Source organism: Corvus brachyrhynchos, unplaced genomic scaffold (assembly GCF_000691975.1).
Source record: "Corvus brachyrhynchos isolate BGI_N302 unplaced genomic scaffold, ASM69197v1 scaffold58, whole genome shotgun sequence".
In the NCBI taxonomy this organism is placed as follows: domain Eukaryota; kingdom Metazoa; phylum Chordata; class Aves; order Passeriformes; family Corvidae; genus Corvus; species Corvus brachyrhynchos.
In genome coordinates this window covers 371,739-393,398 of record NW_008239539.1, presented here as the reverse complement: position 1 = coordinate 393,398, position 21,660 = coordinate 371,739, and the positions used below count along the sequence as shown (strand labels likewise).

The 21,660-nt window shown below is 46.0% G+C and overlaps 1 protein-coding gene across 1 annotated transcript in view; it reads right to left on the bottom strand.

Annotated features, from left to right (window-relative positions):
- Positions 1-20,174, bottom strand: part of AXIN1 (axin 1) — a 64,674-nt gene extending 44,500 nt beyond the window's left edge. Inside the window, exon 1 of the mRNA XM_017741261.1 lies at positions 19,184-20,174. Within this exon, the coding sequence (XP_017596750.1) occupies positions 19,184-20,061 (878 nt within the window). The 5' untranslated portion in view covers positions 20,062-20,174. The remainder of the gene's footprint in view (positions 1-19,183) is intronic.
- Between the last annotated feature and the right edge of the window lie 1,486 nt (positions 20,175-21,660).

Genomic DNA, 21,660 nt, shown 5'->3' with positions numbered 1-21,660 from the left:
CATTCCTGCAGTGACAAGGATCTAGAATTGCCTCAGTCTTGTTTTATGCCTAACCATTTTTAAGACTTGTCTTTTGCAAAAAAACGAGGTAGGTGACTAGAGATGCTGCTGGTTTCGAACAGCCCACCTACTTAAATTACAGATTTGCCACAGGACACCAGAACAAATGATAAGGCAGCATCACCCTGGTTTAACCTTTGTCAAAAAATTCCTAATCTTCTCCAAGATTAGATTTTTGTTCTTCTTAACTGTCAGCTAGACTGCAGGGGGCCAGGACCACAAATACAAATTAATTACATCAGCTGTAATTCACACCTCTGGACGTGTTTGTTAAGTGCTTTTTCATAAGGCAGTTGGGGGGCAAAAAATCTAGTAGTGTATCACATTGAACTATAGATTTCTGTTGTGGAAGGAGCACTGCATGAGTTAGGGGGTTAGGGCTACCCTAAACCCTAATACCCCAACAGGTGAATTTGAGCAGACACAGTTTATTTCAGCTCAGGACTGTGTCCATCAACTTGCAGAGTCCAACCAGACACCTCTAAGATCTACAACAGCAGCAACAAAACAGCCATAAGGAGAGCTCATCATCATCAGTCTGTAGCCCAGAATTCAGTCCCTGTCATGCACAAGGGCTCAGAGACACAGGAGCTTCCCAGCCACTGCTGAGGGATGTCCCTGCCCACCATCAAATCACACCAAAGGAAAGCTGAAACGTCACCAAAGAAGATGCTGTTCTTCAAGGGCTGGAAAATCCCTCACCCTAACACAAGTCCTAGCATTTCCCCTCCTCAGCTGAGCGAGCAGGAGCCTCCAAACACCAGCACAGTGCAAGCAACACAGGAGAACTGTTTTGGCTGGGGTAACCTTTGCAGTATGACCTTGAGGCAAGGAACACAGGGCTGCTGGTGAGTCTGCAGAGAGCCAGCTCAGCATCCCGCTGCACCTAGAGGCAACAGACCTGCGTGTAGGGCAAGGAAGGCCAGGCAACTGCACAGTCGTTCCCACTGCCCAGCACCCCCCAGGGACACTGGGAAAGGCTTGGTCAATCATATTGGTGCAAGAAAAATGTCATTTTCCTATAATTCACTGGAAAGAAACTGCACAGTGGCTTGGTTTGCTCAGAGAATTCCCCTCCGCACAAGGTGACAGCTGAGCAAGGAGACTCAGCCATGCCCGAGCAGTCCAGATTAGTCCTGCCTAACCCACACTGCGACAACATCCAGAGGGAAAATTCCATGCTTCTGTCCTCTTCCCAGTTCCTTCCTGCTCCTCCAACCTGGGGACTATGGACAGAGAAAACCACCAGCAGTCCAGTGATGGATGGGCAAAACTTTGACAAGTATCAGATGATCAGCACCCGGAGGCTGATGGGGAGATGGTGGCCCCATTCCTGCCGGAATGGCAATGCCTGTGGTTTTCTGCTTTCCAGCAAACAGGGTGGCAGGGGCAGGATGAGGAAGGGGAGCACAAGTTTTAGACATTTTTTAGTTCAGTATTCCTATAGTGACCATACGCTGCACAAGAACAACTTCCAATCCCATTAGAAAAAGAAAAAAACCCAACCAAACACTAAGGACTAATTGCTTAAGATAAAAACACCTTATCTCCCAAATGATTTCCCTGACCTCTTGATGCATGGCAGTTCTCCTCTGAATAAAAACGTGAACTATTTACCCAGGGTGTGATTTTCATGAGGGCCTGTAGGTGTGTCAAGGCAAGGTCAGTAAGGAGAGAGGGTTTTTTTTTTTTAATTTTAGGTTTTTTTTAAGGCCAACAGCTACTGCTTGGAAAAGCCAGCAAGGAAACGTCCAGGCCCTCAGATTACCCTCCCAGTCTATGAGAGAAGTAAGAAACTGAAAGTCAAACACAGGCTGAGAGTAAACCTTCCAAGTTAAATACCTTAATCAATTAGATAATTGGAGTGAAAATGCTGCTCAGCACCCCTGAAAAGGCCAGGAGACGTTAGCAACATGGCAAAATTGCAGAGAGGACAGCCGTCCTCCACAGAACACTGAGGTTATGTGGTGCTGAAGCACTAAGACATGTCAGAAAAGAAATATTCTTTCTTCAATTTGGCATTTTTACAATCAAGCAGAGAAACACAACTTCCAGGCTTAATATCAGAGGCATGTCCTGGGCCTTCATGTGAATCAGAGCTGCTCCTTGGCACTTATCCCCAGAAATGCACAGTTTGCAACAGCCAGGTGGGTTCCTGTGCTCTGCTTCCTCCAGACCTTCCAAAAGCGAGCTGCTTTCAACAGTGGGGTTTGCTTGGGATGGCAAAGCCCTCCACGTGTGCAGGAATCCTGCAGCACCAAACCTGGGCAAGGATGGCGACCACCTCTGCCCACAGACCCTGCCTGTGGACCATCGCAGCTACAACAACATGATGGGGCTGATGCAAAGCCCAACTCTTTCTTTGCATAGCCTGGAAAGAATCCCAGCAATTTCAATGCCAGGGCAATCTCCCTGCCTGCCATCTCCCCTGGATTTTCAGCACAGCTCCTTGAAGCTGCCAAATGCCAGCTCCACACACTGCACGAGTGAGTTATTCCAACCATTTTCAGCCCTTGTTGTTGTGTGCTGAGGTAGATCTGGGCGTGAAGAAAGCATTCATTGAGTTAACTCTGTTTTATTCAGCAAGTGGAACAAATTTCATCACCCCCTACAAGTCCATTCTGTTTTCTATTTATACCGCAGCCATTTGGTGCAGGACTCAGGAGCAGCAGGAACAGGTGATGTAATGCACTGTACAAACAGCATTCTGTTCATACAGTGGGAAAACAAAGTGAATTCTCTTGGTTTCTTTGATCACACTTAAAACAATCAGATTAGAAGTCACAGATAACCCAATACATGTTGGAGATGAAAGGACTCTGGAGAAATAAATCACCCAAAGTTAGATATTAAGCAAGATTTCTCTCTCAACAATCAACTTATCTGCAGAGAGAGGAGGAATGACCATGTGGTTTCAAAATCCTGCCAGGCATTTTATTTATTTTTATAATACCATAAAGCTACTCCACCCACTTTTTCAGAATGAACGTTGCATTACACAACACATCAAAGGGACTTTATGGCCTAAATTAAGCAATAAAATAGTTGAGATTGTGCGTTATGCTGAAAATTGGCCTGCTCCTGGTGCCTGGGAGATGGAACGTGAACACCACATGTTCAGAGCACCTGAAGAAAGCTCGGGGCAGTATGGCCCGAGGTACTGAAGTGTGTGGCACTTGCATTTAATTGCCCAAAGTGAAGTTTGAGGCACTTGGTGCCCGTTGTAACCTTCTCTTGCTCAGTGGACAGTACCAGCTCAAGGAATGGCATGGGACAGCAGTGCTAGCATGAAGAGCTGGGATGCTATGGTCCTTCACATCCATAACCTTTAAGGTTTGGTTTATAGCCAAAGTTCTGTTGGAAGCTGTGAGCTTCATGGATGTGGTTCCTCACATTTGACAGCAAGCCATGCCTTGGGAAAGGACATGGGAAAACCCAAGGGAAAGGTGTTGGTGGGGCTGAAGCACAGCTGCACTTCTCACCATCTGGCTACCTCCTGCCTCTCCCACCTTGATCAAAATGACACAAAAAGTAGAAAGAAGCCTCTCTTAAAACATTTTCTGACTCATGTGCATTTTGAATCGAAAAATAACCAGAAGCTGGGATACAAAACAGTGGTGTGTTGGTGCTAGGTGTTCATTTTCCAGGTCTGCCTCATGCCCTTAAAAAGAGAGGTGAGAAATTAGAGGATATCAAGAGAAGAGAAAGTTGACAGATCCCATCACTCCAGAGCAGATGAGGGACTAGGCAGAGTTTCCATTAGAACAGCTTGGGAGGCACAAGAAAAGTCCACTTGCAAGGACACATGAGCTGGCAGGTCCCACACACCCCAGTGCGTGTGTGTCCTTTCCTTCCCACTCCCAAAACAGGGTTCAAAAAAAAAAAAAGAAAAAAAAAGAGAAAGGAAAAAAAGAAAAGAAGTTTAATTAGTTTGGGCCCTATCATGATTTTCTGTGGCCTGACTCATAGCGTTTGATCTCCCAAGGCTGTCGAGAGGTGTTTGAGCCTGCCCTCAGAGCCCCTGGAGCTCCAGCCAAGCACCAACAATGACTAGACAGACTTGAGGGCCACTCCTTCCATCTATCAATAGAGTCACTGTTGGGCAAGCTGACTCACTGCTTTCCCTGAGAACTGTTCGGCACCGGGTCGCCATCAAAAAAGCAGAACTAAAATTAAATAATTCTATATTTTCAGACAGTTAATTCAGCAAGAAGATGGTTTTTATTCTAAGGTTTTGTTTTTAGGAGGTTCCCCCAAAGAAAGCTTGTGCTGCTGCTTTTGCATGGCAGAATTGGCCAGGAGTTCCTGGAGGACACACTCAAGTGGCTTTCACTTCTCAGTCATGCTCTAAAGGCACAGTGAGGAGGATATTAAAACCCACAGACTGCATGTAAGGAAAACACACATACACAAAAGCTCTGGGAACCCCAGGTAGAGAAGCAGAGCTGTTCATAAACCAGCCTGCCTTGGCACAGCACCTCCCAGGCCTGCAGTGGGCAATGAGAGAGTTTTTAATTTCCCTTTGTGTCTCTGCAACCCCTTACACAGGAGGCAGAGCCCCAGACTGGAGGTGTCAATCTATGTTATGTCTTCCTGCACCACTCCCCAGCACTGCACTGGGTCAACACAGCCAAGCCTGGGTGGAGATAAAGGAGATAAAGCAGGGGTGAACATACCTGGTCTGACAGTTCTATTCGTGCTGTAAAACACAAAACTCACCCAGAACTTCAAAGAATTTCCCAATAAGTTCCCAGCCTCATTTAAGTTCAATTAAGTAATAACGTTTAATGTCCCCGGCAGGACAGATGTGGCTTGGGAAGATGACAATGACAAAAGCTTCAGCATGACTGTGCATGACACAGATACAATGAGACAAGAGTTTAGACCTTGGTCACATAACATACCCCCAGTCAGGTCACCCCAGGATCCAATCCATTCCCACACACGCCCTGGTCCTAGAGGAATGCTGGCACAGCTGGATCAAGGGCAGCCAAGCAGCAGATGGGACACAAGAACCAACTCCCTGAGCAGAGATCTCTGACTGGGATCAGACATGCTTTTAGTCTGCAGCAGACCAAGGTTCAGTACAACCCTATTCTCTACATCCAGGTAGCACCACACACCAACGAGGATTGGGATTCTCTGTCTCTATCAGCTTCCTTCAGGCTGCTAAACCTTAATTAACTGACCTCTCTAAGGTATTCATGAACATCAGCAAGCTCTACAATGTCTTCTGATGAACTGCATTTAAGCAATTCATTCTAAATCAGCCTATTCTTCCTGAAACTTCATGCAATATGACTGAATAAAGAGATGCCACTACCTTGCTAAGAAGACAGCAGCTCTCTGAAAACAGTTTTAGGAAAGTACAAGTCAGACTTCTCCACAACAATATATGAAGATGGTATTAAAGGTTTCCAGGTTCTTTGAAGGCCTCCAGGACCTTACAGGAGAGACCAGTCCCATCGCAAACAGGTCACCTGATGCAATTACAAGTCGTGGTGGAGTCCCCAAACTTACCTCAATCAGACACTCTTGATTTCCTGTTTGTGGCATTGACAAATAAAAAGCTCTACATTACAGGTAATTACACTTCACAGAGGACAACAATTAAGAAATAGCCAATTACATTTTACAAGCGCAGGATAATCAAAACCTTCCTCAAATATCTAGAGTTGCAATAAGTACTTAGAAATGGCAACTCCCAACAAATTGCAGGTAATTTAGAGCAATTTACACAGATGACGTATTTCCCTATCTGTGCTCAAAACCTACAAACTTGGTTCTGAAAAATACTGCAGGAATTCCCGGAACGCAGCACTGCTGATTTCTAAAAATAGTTCATTACCTATTTCCACCTTCACTGGCCTCGAAGGTGAGACGTAGGACTCTGGTCACCACAGTGTAAAGAGAAATTAACTACCAGAACACATTTCAGCTCAGGTATTTAAAGAATTGGAGGATCATAACATGCATACCAAGTCTAAACAACAACAAAAAATACCTATTCCTTTTATTTATTTGAAAAATATGCTTGATTTTAATAGTGCATAACTTGATTTAAGCCTTATAGTTTTTAAAGGAACTGTCATGTCCTTTATTTGTAACCCAGTACTGTGGCTTGCACACAGTCAAGGCAGGAGAATCAGGATCAAACAGCAATTTAAAAACCATTAAATGATGGAGAGGAAAGGAAACATGCCTTTTTCATTGGCAGCTTTTTAGACAGGAGATCTAAAAGCATCCCAAGAGGAACAGAGGAGGAGAGAAAGATAAGGATGCAACCTAATGTAGATAGGTTGATATAGTACAGCAATTTCATCCCTCACTTTCAGTGCATAATTTTTTTGGGAGGGAAAAACGATTTTCCTTGCTCATATGGGTTGTTGGAACTGGAGTTTTACCTCAGAGCAAGGCTCTCATATTGTATTTCAAGATTCTCTGCAGTGATGGCTCCCTGTCTCCTGGCCACCAATCCAGCTGTTATTGCCATTACTTAACCACATGAGCATATGAATTTCTGCAGGGCTTGTTGCTGCAAAAAAACTGATGAAGTCTCTCAGGATTTACTTGGCAGTTAATTAAGGACTAAAATCACAGAGGTATTCGTTGGAAAGGACCTTTGGAGGAGCAGAGTAGTCTATCCTCCAGCCTGAAGTGGGACTACTGTCAATACCAGGTAAGGTGACCACTGCTGCAGTTCTTGCTGAGAACATGAGTATTTTGAGAAATCTGGTGAGAGAGGTAAAATCCTGATTAGCTATGGCCAGATACTGAAAGTAGCCTTTTGTGATCTTGCATCATAGAGACCATGGGAAGAGCAAAGAGGAAAGACTAACTTAAGGAAAGCCATCAGTGTGTTTGAAAGAGCCTGGGACAGGCAGCAACCCGACACGAATATAAACCATGGCTGCAGTGTCAGCTGGAGAGAGGGCTTGGTGCAGAAGGGTTCTCTGTATCAAAGAGAGATTGCATGAACACCTTGTGAAGGCATGAAGGGTTGACTGCTGAATACAAAGTTTAGATCTGCAACACTAACAGGAGACCCTAAAAGAAGGAAGAAGTTATTTTCAAACTCTATCTCTCCCCTAACTGCATTGGTAACAATGTGGTTAGAAAGAGATCCATCAGCCATTCTCCAGAACTGTTTTCCTTGTCCTCTGTGCCAAAGGCAGAGTAACCCGATGTTCTACATCCTGTTCACACTCAGCTATTGCTCAGGACTGAATATACTCCTGTTTGACAAACCTGCCTGTTTTATTAAGTAGGTAACTACACTGGTTAGATAATTTTAGATGCTTGCTCTTACAACCCCAATTTTGTCTACTTGGCATATCAATGTGCAGTCATTCAATTTTAAAAGAATAACTATTTTTAAAATTCCAATTGTCAAGGAACCATATTTTTCTTCCCTGCTAATTGCCTTCTGTGGCTTGGCAACATTTTTGTGGACAATAGGTGTTCCTGCCACTACTGTCCCATCTGGAACAAGAGGTTTGGCTCCAGTCCCACCCTCTTTCTTCAGCTCAGGCTTCCAGGATGATTTCCAAAGCCGAGAAGTGAGAGGATGATGCCACTCCATACCACCGGAGGCAACATACTACACCCAAGTCCACAGCCCAAGATGGGCTACCTAGGAGGGTTTCTGACACTGCTGGTGCCAAGCCACAGGCAGCAATTAACAAAGGAAAAGAGTTGCTCGTAGCTTGACTGCTGGCAGTGTGGTTGATGGCTCTGGACAGAAGAACCTACATGAGGTGAGAAACAGAAATCAATGTGGAGCTCACTCAGGGCACCACCACCAGCGACCAAAACCCAGGTGACCTTGCTGAGGCCAAGCAACTGCTGCCTCTCAAGCGTATCCTACCACTGGGGAGGCAAATCCAGTGAACTGTAGGATGCATCTACTCCTCTTAGCATGTGGAATAGCTGTGGGCAAGCACTGGAGGACCGCAGGGCCAGCATTCTCACTATAAACCAGTGGGATATCAGCTCACTCTCCAGAGCTCCAACGAGCCACCTCTCCCAGGCAGGGAGTGCCCAAGTTAATGATATTCGGAAAGGATAGTCAGGTCTTGAGGAAAGGGGCTCCAGCACTGTATGTAGAAATGAACAGACCAAGGTGGGGCCAGCTGGCCTTTCTGCCTAGGCTGCTGCAGGAGCAGAAAGGTCTCCTTGAGCTCTTGACTAAAGCTGGAGCTGCTGGCAGCAGGGTTTGGCAGGAGAGGGGCTAGAACAAGCACTGGAGTCTCTGCCTTCCTCAAATTTGCTCATCTATTCCAGCCACTCAGCATGATGGAGCAGTGGAGCTTGACTGGTGACCTCTCCCTGGCACCAGGGGTGCCCTGCTGATGTCTGGAGCAGAGACACAACTCGAGATGCCCATCTTGGAGACCCTTCCCCTCCTCTCCCAGCTCTGCTGCGGCAGAGCAGCACCCGTGCCACGCCTCTGGCTGGAAGAAAATGCACCCTGAACCTGATGAAACTGCAAGGCGTTGATTGCTTGGCAGTGCCACCCACTGCGGTGCCAGCTGCCCTCCCGGCCACGCGGGCATGGGCCCTGCCCTGGTGGATGTTATCTGGGCTGGTGAGTCGGGCAGAGTGCTGGGTTAGCACAAAAACAACAACAACAACAACCCCAAGGTGCTTTCAGTTCAGTGCAGCACATTTCCTGCCTCTTGGCAATCATCGAGTGAGAAGCATGTGACAAACACCCCTCTCCTCAATAGCACGGGGCTGAAAATAAAAATACTCAGTTTTGCCCAGTTGGGCAGAACACACCAGCACCTGCAATGACACAACCAGAGGAAAAGCACCGAAATTTCCAGCACCTCTAAAACCAGACTGCTGTATCTGAGAGGGATCATCCAAAGCAACTTCACTCCCTTCTTCCCCAGACCCCTACAATCCACACAACAGATACTGCTGGAAGGATATAGAAAGAGGAAAGCAGATGCAGCCCACAGTGGGCACACAGAGCTGCTTCCCCACTCCCTCTCCACTAGTCCCATCAGCATGTTTGTGCCACCCAGCCTCTGCCATCACCTAAACCTATGGAGAACAAATCTACAACAAATATTAAAATGTGTGAGCCTCATCTCTCTGCCCATCCTAGTGCCAGCCACTGGTACAACAGATTCCACCTCACCAGTGAAAAGCCTGGAGACAGCAAGGCCAGTGGAGACAAAGGTGTGCTGGGTTTACCTTTGAAGGGATTTAGATCTGGAGCACTCAACATGGACAAACTGCTGAGACAGGCATTTACTCAGGTGTATAAACATCACGGGCAGCAAACGCCAGCCTTGCAAGAATTTTCCACCAAAGCTTAAGAATAAATTCAACATGTTTTTAAATAATTATGGATGAATCACTTGAAAAAACTTCCTACATTTTATCTTCAGTTGCTGACACTGATTGTGCAGCTGTTTTGTTTATAATGTAATTACACATTCCCACCTACTTGCACTCTCAGTGTGCAGCAGAGTACCTCAGGTAGCAGAAAACCTAAAGGCTGACATTTCCTTCTGGCCTTTGGAAGTGACAGAACAGTTAGCACAAAACTTAATTTATTTGAGGTGGGAGGCGGGGGAAAGAGAGGCCACAAGTTAATTTCCCTTAGAAGCCCGATGGTCCCCACCCAGAAACCTGCACACAAAAGAATACTGCCTTTAAACTGGTAGGTTAGGTCTGAGACCAGAGCGAAGGTTTGTCAACCATGACAAGCTCTGGCTTGTTTAACAGTCGACCGGAGGGTTGAAAAGTCTAATAAAACCAAAAGGCCTTCCATAACAAAGCTGCTGTCACTTAAGAAGAACATTCACACCCATTCAGCAGGGCTTTTTTCAAACATGCAGAGGTATTTGGAGCCTCCAAAGAGAGCAAAGAACACCAAAACACAGCAGCTAGAAACTGAAGCTGGAAAAAACTGAAGTGAGCAATAAGGAACACACTGGGAACAGTGAGTAACTAACCACGGGAAGAGATAACAAAAATGCTGCATGACCTCCCTCCCATCACTTGGATGCCTTTCTAAAATAGACACTGCAGCCTGACCACAAGTTATTGTGCAAGGATCACTGGGTGAAGCTGCATGACCTGTTATCTCCAGGATTACCAAAGGAAAGTTTTTCCCATGCCCATTTGGAAAGCTTCCTCTCTTCAGAAAGAGGAAGGTTTATACGGATCAGTTTTGCAGGCTCTGCCAGGCCTGGCTGGGGAAAGGCCTGAAGGCACTGCTTGGGGACAGTGGGATGCTCTGCCTTCTTAAATTCTCCAGTTGGGCTGATTTCCCCAGCCAGCAGCACCCAAACCCTCCGGGTCACAAACTTCACTGGATATATCCAGAGGGGAAACCACCACGCTGTTTTACAACAGTGACAAATCCTACGCTGCAGTGACACATCCACACATCCTTTGCTGCCCATTTCCATCTCGCTTTGCCAGCACTGGTCTGTCTTAAGAAGTTCAAGAAGCCTTTTCAAAGTAGCTTTTCCCAACAGAAGAAAGCCAGGCTCCACTGAATGTGCAGATGTTCAGAGACACATGAAATCTCAGTATTTCCACAACAAAGAAGGCAGCTTGTCTGTCATTGCTTTTCCCGGTAGAGCCATGGACCAAGCAAGAAAAGACTTGTGGTGATGGTCTTGGTTCAGCTCTAGATGAGCAGAAGACACATGCTGCACACACCTGAGGCTGCCAGCCTACCCAACAGCTTCCGTCTGCGGCTTTGCTCAAGAAGGAACACTTTTCATTTCCTAAGAAATAAATGTTATGGCAGTCACATGGACTGAATTAAAAGTACAAAGACCAGACTTCTTAGCCAGAGACCCCAAATTTTATGAAAAAAATTAAAAAGTACATGCCCTTGGAAATCTAAGCTGAGTAGGGCCATAAGGAGAGTAAGAAGGTTCCAAGGTCATGTTTTACAATCTTTTGAAGCCGGAATGAAGCCGATGTCTGATGGAGACATTTCGTGCTGCCATCTGTACAGAGCTTCCCTTTCTCCAACACATTGCAAATGTTACAGTGCAAGAACTTGCTGTCTTTGCTCAGGCACTCTTTATTTATACACAATAAAGGCCTTGTGCAGGAGATCAAGGCTGTATTTCATCGATTTGACATGATGGTTAACCTGTGAACTTTGCCCCTGCTAATAGAATAATTTCTATTTGTTGATTCCTCTTTTGGGATCCTTGAGGGTAACAGCAGCGTCATCTCAGCTCTCATTTGCATGTCTAGTGCCAAATGGTTTTACAGCTCTTACTTCTACAAAGCCAGGACAAAGTTGATCAAATGAAGTAGCTACAGCTGGATCCTGAGTCCCCCACACCTCTCTCCATGATCCTACCTGTAATTCCTAGGAGCTCTCCAGTGACTTGGCTCTGATTCATACTTTGCTTGTGAAACCTTGGAGAGGTGATAGAATCATGGAATGGTTTGGGTTGCAAAGAACCTTAAAGATCATCTCATTCCATCTCCTGCCATGGGCAGGGACACCTTCCATTATCCCACGTTTCTCTGAGCCCTGTCCAACTTGGCCTTGGACACTTCCAGGGATGGGGCAGCCATAGCTTGTCTGGTCCTTGGCTACCCAAGCAATCAATCCCACAGCGGTCCCAAAGCAACAGCCTGGACCAGGCTGGCAGCAGTGGCAGGACAAGGAAGCTCCACTTCAAGATAAATCTCTCCCAGTCCAAGAGGCTGATTGCCAGACAAGAAAACAACCAAAATTTATGACCAAAAAGGGCAAATCTGTTAAACACTAAAGACATGGTTTTCCAGCAGACCTAACCCAACCTATACATGAAGTGCTGGAAAAAAGGCAATTCCACCTGCCCAGTCGTACTGCTCTTCTCATTTCAGCACCAGCATTCCTCTAAACACATGCTGGAGATAAAGGACAGAAAACTAAACCTCCAGAAAAGAAGGAAAATGAAGATGGAAAGAGGGAGAGGACTGACTCTCTGGTCTACAACAGGACAGGGAATATGTGGGGGTCAGAGGGCTGAAGGATAAAACCCAGTAGTTTCTGGTCATTAGCTCTGGAGGTAGATTCAGGGACTAACGTGAGGCTGTGCTGCTACCCAGTAGGTCTCACTCAGGTATTTCAAAGAGGTTTTTTCCTCTAGCTATAGCTTTGCCTCCCTCCACTGCTTATCATCAGGGTAGATGAAAGCTCTTAATCTATTAGCTATTTAGATCAGACGAAGACCTTAAAAAAACTGATACTTTGAGGATAGCTTGTATCTTGGGAGCCAGGGGACCAAGAAATTCCGGGTCTTACCACAAAAGTGTACTCTGGACTCTTCAAAGGTAAAATCCAATTTCCATGTGGGTTTTATAGAATTTGGATAATCTGACTTAAAACTGCAACGGTTCTACTTAAATTCATTACTGCCTTACAACACTGAGGTACCCGGACCAGGGCTGCGAGGAACGATGGTTTTGCTTTTACACACAAGCGTGACCTGCAACAATTTGATTTCTGAGTGTGACTCCAGGCAAAGCAGCTCACTCTGGTACACAGGAGGGGAACAAGATGTGTGTCTCCAGAAGAGTCAGACCTTTCCTGAAGTTCCCTGAGCTGCACATTCGGGGCTGCACCAGTGAAGGAAGGGGCAGCTTTGAACTTGAGTGGAGATGGATGCTTCAGCCCCCAGAGGAACTCACGCCTGAGCCATGTGTGTACTGCAAACTAGGAATAAAATGAGGCTTTTCACAAACAAATCGCCTCAAATCCAGCTGACTGCTGTGGGAATGTGTATTTCCAAGAGCATGATCTTTGTAGAGTCCAAAGCTGCACTTCCAAGTGAAGCAGGCATTAATTAACTAATTTATAGCATTAAGATAGATGGCGTCAGACATACTTTGTATTTGAGAAGTTCAAAAGTGTAGCTTTCATCTGGCATTGTTCCACTTCCAAATCATCTCTACTAACCCTACAGCAGAGCTCCAACATCCCATTGCCATGGAAGAGGTGGATAAAGTGGCACCAAGGACACTCAGCCTCACCCTTCCACGCTGCCAGGCCAGGCTGAGCAAACCCCTGCTCTCAACCAAGTGTCAAATCTTTTCAGAGAGATGCTCAGAATTATATTCACCAGCAATTTGACTTTTTAATCATTTCAATTACTGTGACTAAAACCCTTCAATCGGAACAAAACCGGGGAAAAATAACCCCTCTCCTTCTGAAGCAGCCTGCCTAGCTTAACAGACCATACCAAATTGTGAAGGTTTTTGCTTTTGTGGTCTTCACATATTTCATTTAATGCAGATAATTAACCTCAGTTTCTAATTTCAAATCCTCCACATAAGGAAGGGAAGTGACTGAATACATTCACTGACAGATGGAAAATTAAAATATTACTACAGCTTCTGCATGGCTCAAAAGGCAGGGCCTTGCAAAAGATCTTTCTTCTTTTATTTGACTGATTAACTGTAATTTGCTTAATGGATTTAAGGATGAGCCTAATAATCCAATGATATATTCAGGAACCGATTTAGGATATCAGCACCTCTGTTCTGATTTTTTTTTTAAACATAGCAATTTTCTGAATTATACATAGTCACTTCTGAAACCAGATTTTTCTACCAATTGCAATAAAATCAGGTCCATGATTTATTTTAAATGGCTGGCGACTGCAAGACTGGCCTTGCACCAGGCAGCCACAGTGCTGTAACTTCTTGGAGCACCTGCTGAAGCCCCAAATCTAGGGATGACCCAAGACCGTGACGTGTTCCAGCAGCCACTGACCCAGCCCAGCAGGCAGCCAGGATTTTTTGGGAAGGTGGGAAGTCAACAGCTCAGACCTAACATGGGGCCAGCGTGTGCTCCCCCAGCACCCCCACACCACTCTCAGTCCCTTTTCCACCAAGCAAGTCTGCCATAACAGGATTTCACAGTCTGTCTCAATAGTTAATAAATCCAGAATCTAACAGACTATTAAAGGAAAACATCCAAGAGGCAGTCATTTTTAAAACGTCCAATGGCAACTAATTATTCAAGGGATTAGCCCATTATAGTAACAACAAAGGAACTCTTAAAACATAAAGCCAAGTTGAACGGCAGATCAAAAACAAGGTGTTCCCACCCCGTGGCCACCTCCTGGGTGCACTTCTCAGCATCCTGGCATTGGTTCAGCTTCCACTCAGCCTTTTAGCACCCCATTCTTTCTGAAACCAGGCAGAACTCAAACCAGTCTCCTCAAAATATAGTATTTCATGATCTGTGCCATCATTGTAAGCACACAACAAAACAGGACCATCATCAGGACTGGACTAGTCAGGCCACAGCTCCGTCTAACCCAGTTATGAAGCCCTCCAAGGACAGAGATTCCCACCCCTCATGCTCTGTTCCTAGGCTGCTTCATGCTCCCAAGATTTTTTTTCACCATGTCCAACATGAATCTCCCTAGTATCAAAAAAAGGGGACATAACTTCCCTAACCCAAATAAAACTCCATCACAATAAAACAAGGCTTTGTTTGCTGGACGAGGTGAGAACTCTCTACTCATGTATCAAATTAGTGTTGAAAGTGTAACAAGCCAAAGCACTGATCCATAACCAAACACAAACACACTACTTCTTCATCTTGATTTGTGTGGAGGCAAAGCTATGGGCACAAAAGGTATTCTTCTTCAAATAAAATCTATTTTAAAACTTGGCAACCACTAGCATAAATACTTTACACTGTTAATGTAATGTAAGCATTTCCACGCAGAAGTTTCATCAGCTTAACAATATATTTTAAAAAGCTGGCGTTAACTTCTGTGCAAAAACACCATCAGTCTCTGTCCTGTATATCTTACAGTGCTCCAGCCACTAAATTACCACTTAGAGCTATTAGCACCAGCCCCCCTCCCTGCTGGATTCACTGGTTTCTCTCAAGAACAATGCAGAACCCAAACTATTCTTCTGCTACTTATTTTCTTTAAAACTGGAAATAGCCACTGCTCTACAAGGATTCTAAACAGGGTTGTATTGATTACAGATTATACTGTGGGCCCAGCAATTTTAATTCAAGATAAGCATTCCCAACTTAACATATGGGTCTAACATCCAGTAGCTGATTTTTTCCTGCTAACAAGCTCCCAGGAAGCTCCGACAGCCTAACTCCAAGATGCATGTGCTGCCTCTCCAGCTAAAAGAAGTATCAGTAAGAGGGTAACACATCTTCAAATTTTCTAAACATGACCGCTCCTGCACCAGCATTTGCGATTTTGCATCCCCAGTTTTCCAACCAGTCAGTACAATTAACACCAATTCCTTCACCACCACACAGTCTTGAGTCAGAGGTGTGCAATTTAATATTTAATTATGAATGAAGCAGCCAACCTCAAAATTAGGGCTGCCAGCTAAACTTCAGCCAGCTCCTTCCTGATGCAGCCCCAGCTTCTGACCGCTGGACCGTTTATGCTCCCTAAGCCAGGGAGCTATCCTGTGCCTTCCCTGAAACAGCCTCTCCATGTTAGTTTGTCATTGCATTGTCCCAGGCCAAAGGTTTTCACATCCCTCTAAAGCTCCTTCAGCTTTTCTCCACTTGCCTCCTCTGCACACCCCATCATGAAGTGCTGGCTCTGTGTTTTGGGGGAGAGCTGCCCTCCCACGTGTCCGGAGATGCTGCCAGTGCGTGGGCACAGGCACAGGGACTCTCCTGGTGATTCCTACCAGCCTGGTGGAGAGCCACATTACCCACCCTTTTCATTTGAACAACCAACACTTGTGAAACGTGGTGAGCTTAGTCAGCTCAGCACTGTGGAAACTAAAGCTTGGAGCCAGCTTATTTTAAAAAAACCCCAACCTCCTGTGTATATCAAAGCCCACGCTGAGAAACTCCTCCATCCGTGCCCAGCAGCTCCACCACCAACGCCCCTCGAAATCCAGCAACTGGAGACTTCACCCACCACCATGTGTCCTCTAACCACCATCACCCAGGCTTCCTTTTCAATACTGTACACTTCATGGAATGGGTCAAAACCCAAAACAATTGGCAGAACTAACGTACATCTCTGCCTGGTTTTCAGGAGAGATGAAGGCAGAGCTGCTGCCAGGTAACACCATATGCTCTTCTCACTTCCCACCACAGAAGAAAGCAAAGGCAAGGCCTGTGAGTGCTGCTCTCTGATGCTTTGGAAATGGGATAGGAGCCCCTTCCCACACAGAGCTAAAGCGAGAGCATGAGAAACCCACCCCAACAAAAGACACAACCAAACCACCAAGCACCAAATTTCCAACTTTTTAAGAGGCTGCGTTTTCCTGGAGCACTCGAAAAGCAGGCTGCAGGCAGATCTCAGGCACAGGTTTAATTTCTGCTCTCCAGCTCCGAGGAACGCTGTCCCGGCGTGTCGGAAGAAGGTTAATGAACGATTTAGCTGCCCTCACAACCACGTTAGTGTCACTTTCGGAAGCTGCGAGTTAATGCCTGAGATCTTCGGGGGTTACCCTCTTTGAAGTTCACTGATCCATAACCAATGTCCAATTAATTTGCAGGAGCCTAACGATAATGACTATTGGCCTTTTCCGACGCATACAAAAACACAGTGGGTAACAGCGATGCTTTTGGCTTCAGGGTATTCTCAAATCTGCCTGCACATTTGCACACCTTCAAAAATATCCAGCGCTAATAACAGGTTGTCTTCTGCCGTTTGAGGAATTTTTTACATTTGTTCTCCTGAGAGCAGAGCAACTGCATCAAGATTTATGAACTTTCTGCTGAAAAAAAACCTGGAGCTGATTCAAGATGCTCATTTGCTAACAGAGAAATACTTCCATTGCATTTGCTTAAATTCCTCTTTATTTAGGGTTTCCATGGAAGCCAAGGAATAGAAGTTCAATCTTGGGAAGATTAAACAGGCCCTGAGATATAATGCAAAACAGCTTATTTCAACATTCCCTAAAGAACAGAAATGAGAAATTCTTCCACACATACGCCAGAGAAAAAAGGAGGTTTGTGGAAATTTTCAAAATAAATTGGGACCCAGCTTTTCAAATGCTGCATGCGGCCATTGCTTCCTGCTGCAAGCAGCTTTGCCAGCTTCTCGCACGCTTCCTTGGGTGAGAAAGTAAATGAACAAGAAGTCTGCAGGATAAAGATGCTACAGCTTAAAAACCAGCTTGTTTAAGACAGCTATTGCTATACAATATCCAGGAAGAAGGTTAATGCAACAACAACATCTTGCACAAAGAGGAACAACCACCTCATAAATTAGTATCTCAGCAGTTTTTAGAATAAAAATGCAGAGATTATGCAGTTCAGCAGCATCTTCCATGGCAATGCTCTGGATGCCACAGATGCTGACAGGCCAACATTTAAAATACAAAATAAATCCCTTACCTTCAGCTACTCCAGGCTGAGAAGTGCCTCCTCCTCTGGTGAGAATGGCAAACGTTTCCTTGCCTCCCTACCCCACAGGTCAGTAGAGTGTCAGTAGCTACAATGACAGGCTGTTGGACACTACAAATTAATAGCCACACATTTTCTCTGATCTCCATCCTCCAGGTAAAGATTTATTTCACGTTGTTCCAATCTCCTATGAAAATGCCCAGGACCAGTGAACTTTACTTCAAAACACTTCTATTTCACAGCACATTTCTCAAACCATTTTACAGCCTGGCGCAGATATATTCAGATAATGGGTAAAGTGCACCTTTTTCTTGAAGCTGGAGCTAAACAGCTCAGTGTCGCACACAGGATTTGCTACCTGGTCTGGTAAGGAAACTAAACACAGCTGACCCTCAAGTAAGTTATTTTCAGTGTTAACACCATTACTGCTTAAACAAAAGATACTTAAATTGTAGACTTTTCTAATCCTTCATTTATGGTGAGCACCCAACTGCTCAGTGAAATGCACTTCACAACACATTCAAGGTTTTTATTAACTCCATGGGAATGTCCCAAGACACTGGGATATTTTTTTTCTGACTCCTGATTAAAACAGTGGGAGCCCACATGAATTCTCTGCTTTTCCCCCCCCCAAGGATTTCACAAGCAACATCCCCTCCTCAAAATCTGTAAGAAAACAAGAATCAAACTGAGAACATTTTGCCAGCTGAAAGGCACTGAGACCTTGCGCAGGGCGGGATGCGCTTCCAGCTGCCAGCCTAAAGGGACGGCCGAAGGAGATTAAACACAGAAATGCTTTTCATAAGGCAGGAGGCTTTGAAGAGGACAGTTCAGCTACTTCATTTCGTAATCTTCACAAAGCGTCAGATTTTAGTCTAAGCAGGTCTTAAAACAAGGAGATTTTATTTAAAAAGGGGGGGAAAAAAAAGTAGGAATGTGTTCTGGCCGGGTTCTGTTGATTCAGCAAGGGTTAGACACACACATGCTTATTGATCCCAGAGAGCTCCCTGCTAAGTTAATTGTCTGGAATTTTAACTGAGCTCTCAGCAAGTTTCAAAATCCATGTTGGCTGGAAGTGGGTGGGGGACCCAGAAAAAAACAGGCTGCAGAACTGTGCAAGTCCTACAGTTAAAAAATCCCAGCAATTACTTTCATGAAGGGAAGAGCTTCAGCAGGGCATGGTTTTAACTGCATTTGGGGATTCTGACTTTGACACCACTAGAATTCAGTGCTGGAAATCTCATATGCAAAGCAGTACCATTATCAGGGAGCACCATCAATGCTGCTTCACTCCTACCCACATTACCAAGGTGAGGGTATCTATCTCCTCTGAGCTCCCAGTTGTGGCTCATGACAATGTCTACACAGCGAGTGTCACCACCAGCTGCACCTGCCCATGTTACAGTACCTGAACACTGACCTTCTGAGGTGGAGGCTATGGCCAACCTGGCACTGCAGCTTGCCCAGTCACCTGCACGTGAATGAGGGCTGCCCATGGCTCTGCACTGCCCACCAAGCCCTACCTGCCTCCAGAATACCTCCCGCAGCAGTTTCTCCAGGTGAAGAACATGCTGCAGGGATGATGTGGCACTATCAGACAGGAACAGCCAAAGACACCCTTAAAATAACCTGTGATTAGTTTCAAAGAAAGCTTTGCACTCCATCAAACCACTTGGCAACGCCATCCTGTACCAACATGAATGTTCCCCAGCGCCTATGGTCTTCCAAGGTTTCCCATCTCCCCTGTGCCAGTGGCAGCTCCTAGACCCACTCCCCACCTACCTGAACTCCCTGCCCTCGCTGTAGCGCCGGGCTGAGGCCGCGCGCTGCGTGGCCGTCTCCAGAAGCAGCTTCTGCGTGAGCCTGCTGGAAGGCGCCGAGTCCCTGCTGGCCTCGGGCTCGGCCTCTTGGTCACACTTCCACTCCTCATCCTCGTTCAGAGTTGGCAGATAACCAGGTAGCCCTTTACCTGTCCCAGACCCTGAGCTCGGATCGCTATAAATTTTTGGACTTTCCCCACCTGTCCTTGTGTATTCCAAATAAATATCCGACTTAAGGAACAAAGGGTAGGTATTGTCTTCTATCATGCACTGAATCTCCGTTTGGGCCTGGTCAAACATGTCAGGGTCAATCTGCAGTTTCATGACACAGTCTTTGATGAAGCTTTTTGTGGCCGGTTTGATCTGCCGGGACACAATGCCATTGTTGTCGAGGATGTATTTTTTGTAAATAGCTTTTGCCAGCTTGAGTCTTTTTTCCTCATTAGACACACACTGCTCCAGCTTCCTGAAGCCACTGCAGGCAAACCAAAAGTCCAGCAGATCCGCACAGTCCTCCTGTTTCAGGAAAGTCCTGAAGAGGTTGATGCCATCTTGATCATCCAGCAAGGAGTGCAGCGACTCGGCCCACTTCAGGTAGGGTGGAGTTGGTGAAGCACTCCCCTCGGGCTCGTACCCCAAATCCAAATCGGAGCGCCTCGGTGTTGCCGTGGACGTCTCATTTCTGACCACATCACTTTTACTGGAGTAGAAACCATGGCTAACCGGCCTTGGGTCTGTGGACACAAGCTCCCCCTCCTCACCAGGAACTGGTGGCCTTGGAGCATCTTCAGTGAAGCTTCCTCCGAGGTCCAAGGGGAAGCCTTTCCCCTGGATATTCATTTTTCTGGTACTTGCTCGCGTGGGAACAGTGGGGGATGAGCACCAATCTCAAATCACCAGTATTTGTAGCTCCAAGGCAAACAAGTTTGTTTGGCTGAAACAGATGAGGAAAAAATAAGCGAGTATCACTGGAAATAAACACTCTAAGACAACAAACTACTGGTTATGCGCTGCATCTTTACTGTACTAACACCTCTTTTTCAGCAGAATCAATGGCTTGGTAACTTCTGAGAGCACAGAATCGAGCTCAAGCCAGTCACAGGCTAAAAATGACAGTTACACAATATCCCAAAACTTTACATCCAGAATTTGGCATCACTGATATAGCTGACACTATGCTAAAACACCAGCCAATTTCCCAACACTGGTGGTTTTACATGACCCTGGAATGTGGCAGCCCACATCCAAGAGATCCATACTCAGGTACCACAGGACACATGCCAACTTTTGCACTGCCACCAACTCCTCTGCACTGCCTAGCTGGACAGGACATATACCAGATCATACTAAGGCAACATGTTTTTATCTGGCCATGGATCTAGGAAATTCTTATCCTCAAACAGGAATTTAAGGCTTGTGAAAATTATTTTTAAAGAATATCCAGTTAGTCCTGAAAGCGGGGCTGCACCTTAATCAAACACAGGTGGCTTTCGTTCGCTCAAGTGACATACCAGTGCCACATTCCTCACAAATCTCTGCATTTCAGAAATACGCTGCGTCGCCTCGTCTAGCTCTAGGGGAATCCAGATGCATCATTGACCCTAATATTTTGGGCATCTGGACTGCATTCTTTCTTCAGATGGGCATGTTAGTACAGGAGCTCAGTTCTAGCACTGCTTTTTGTAGGCAAGTCGTTGAGAAAAGGTTCAGTTATGCTAATAAAATTGCATGCTACAAGCCTGGGAAACTTTCAGGTCATCAAAGGAAGATGAGAAAACCACCTTGACAAGGAAACCTGATCAAGTACCATCAAGACTCAAAAGAGTGATGAGTCAATATGGAGGATGGAAGGCATGGGGAAAGCAGGGAAGGAAGAGAAAGGGCAATCCCTGGGTTGCTACTTCTGCTGCTCAACAAATTAACATCATCATTTAAAGCGAGTAGCAAAAGCCTTGTGTTACAGAACAGCCTCAGCCTCTAAGCCCCAAGTACTGCAGAGCACCAGCAGCCTCACAAATTACTCCTTGCACTGGATTAACTCAATTGCATGTAAAAACACACCAGGAAAGACACATTTTAGCTCGCCCTCCCTCTCAAAGCAAACCCCACACCAACGAACATCTTTGGGATGCTTTACCATTTCCCCCCCCATTTCCTGATCCTGGCTAACCAAGAACCGCCGTCGATGCCCTGCCTGTCCTTACAGCCCACCTGTCCATCGTGAAACAAGCCCCCAGCCTGCAGCCCCTGCCCTGGCACCGCGGGACGGGGCTGGGCTTTGGCACCACGGTGCGGTTCTGGGTGGTTTTCACCCCGCTTCTGAAAGCGAGCGCAGGACTCGGCCCCCCGTTTGCCGTGCAGGTCCCTGGTGGCCCGCGGCCGGGTGAAGGGGACCCCCGGGTCAGCGGCCCCGCAGCCCCACAGCCACGCCGGGCATTG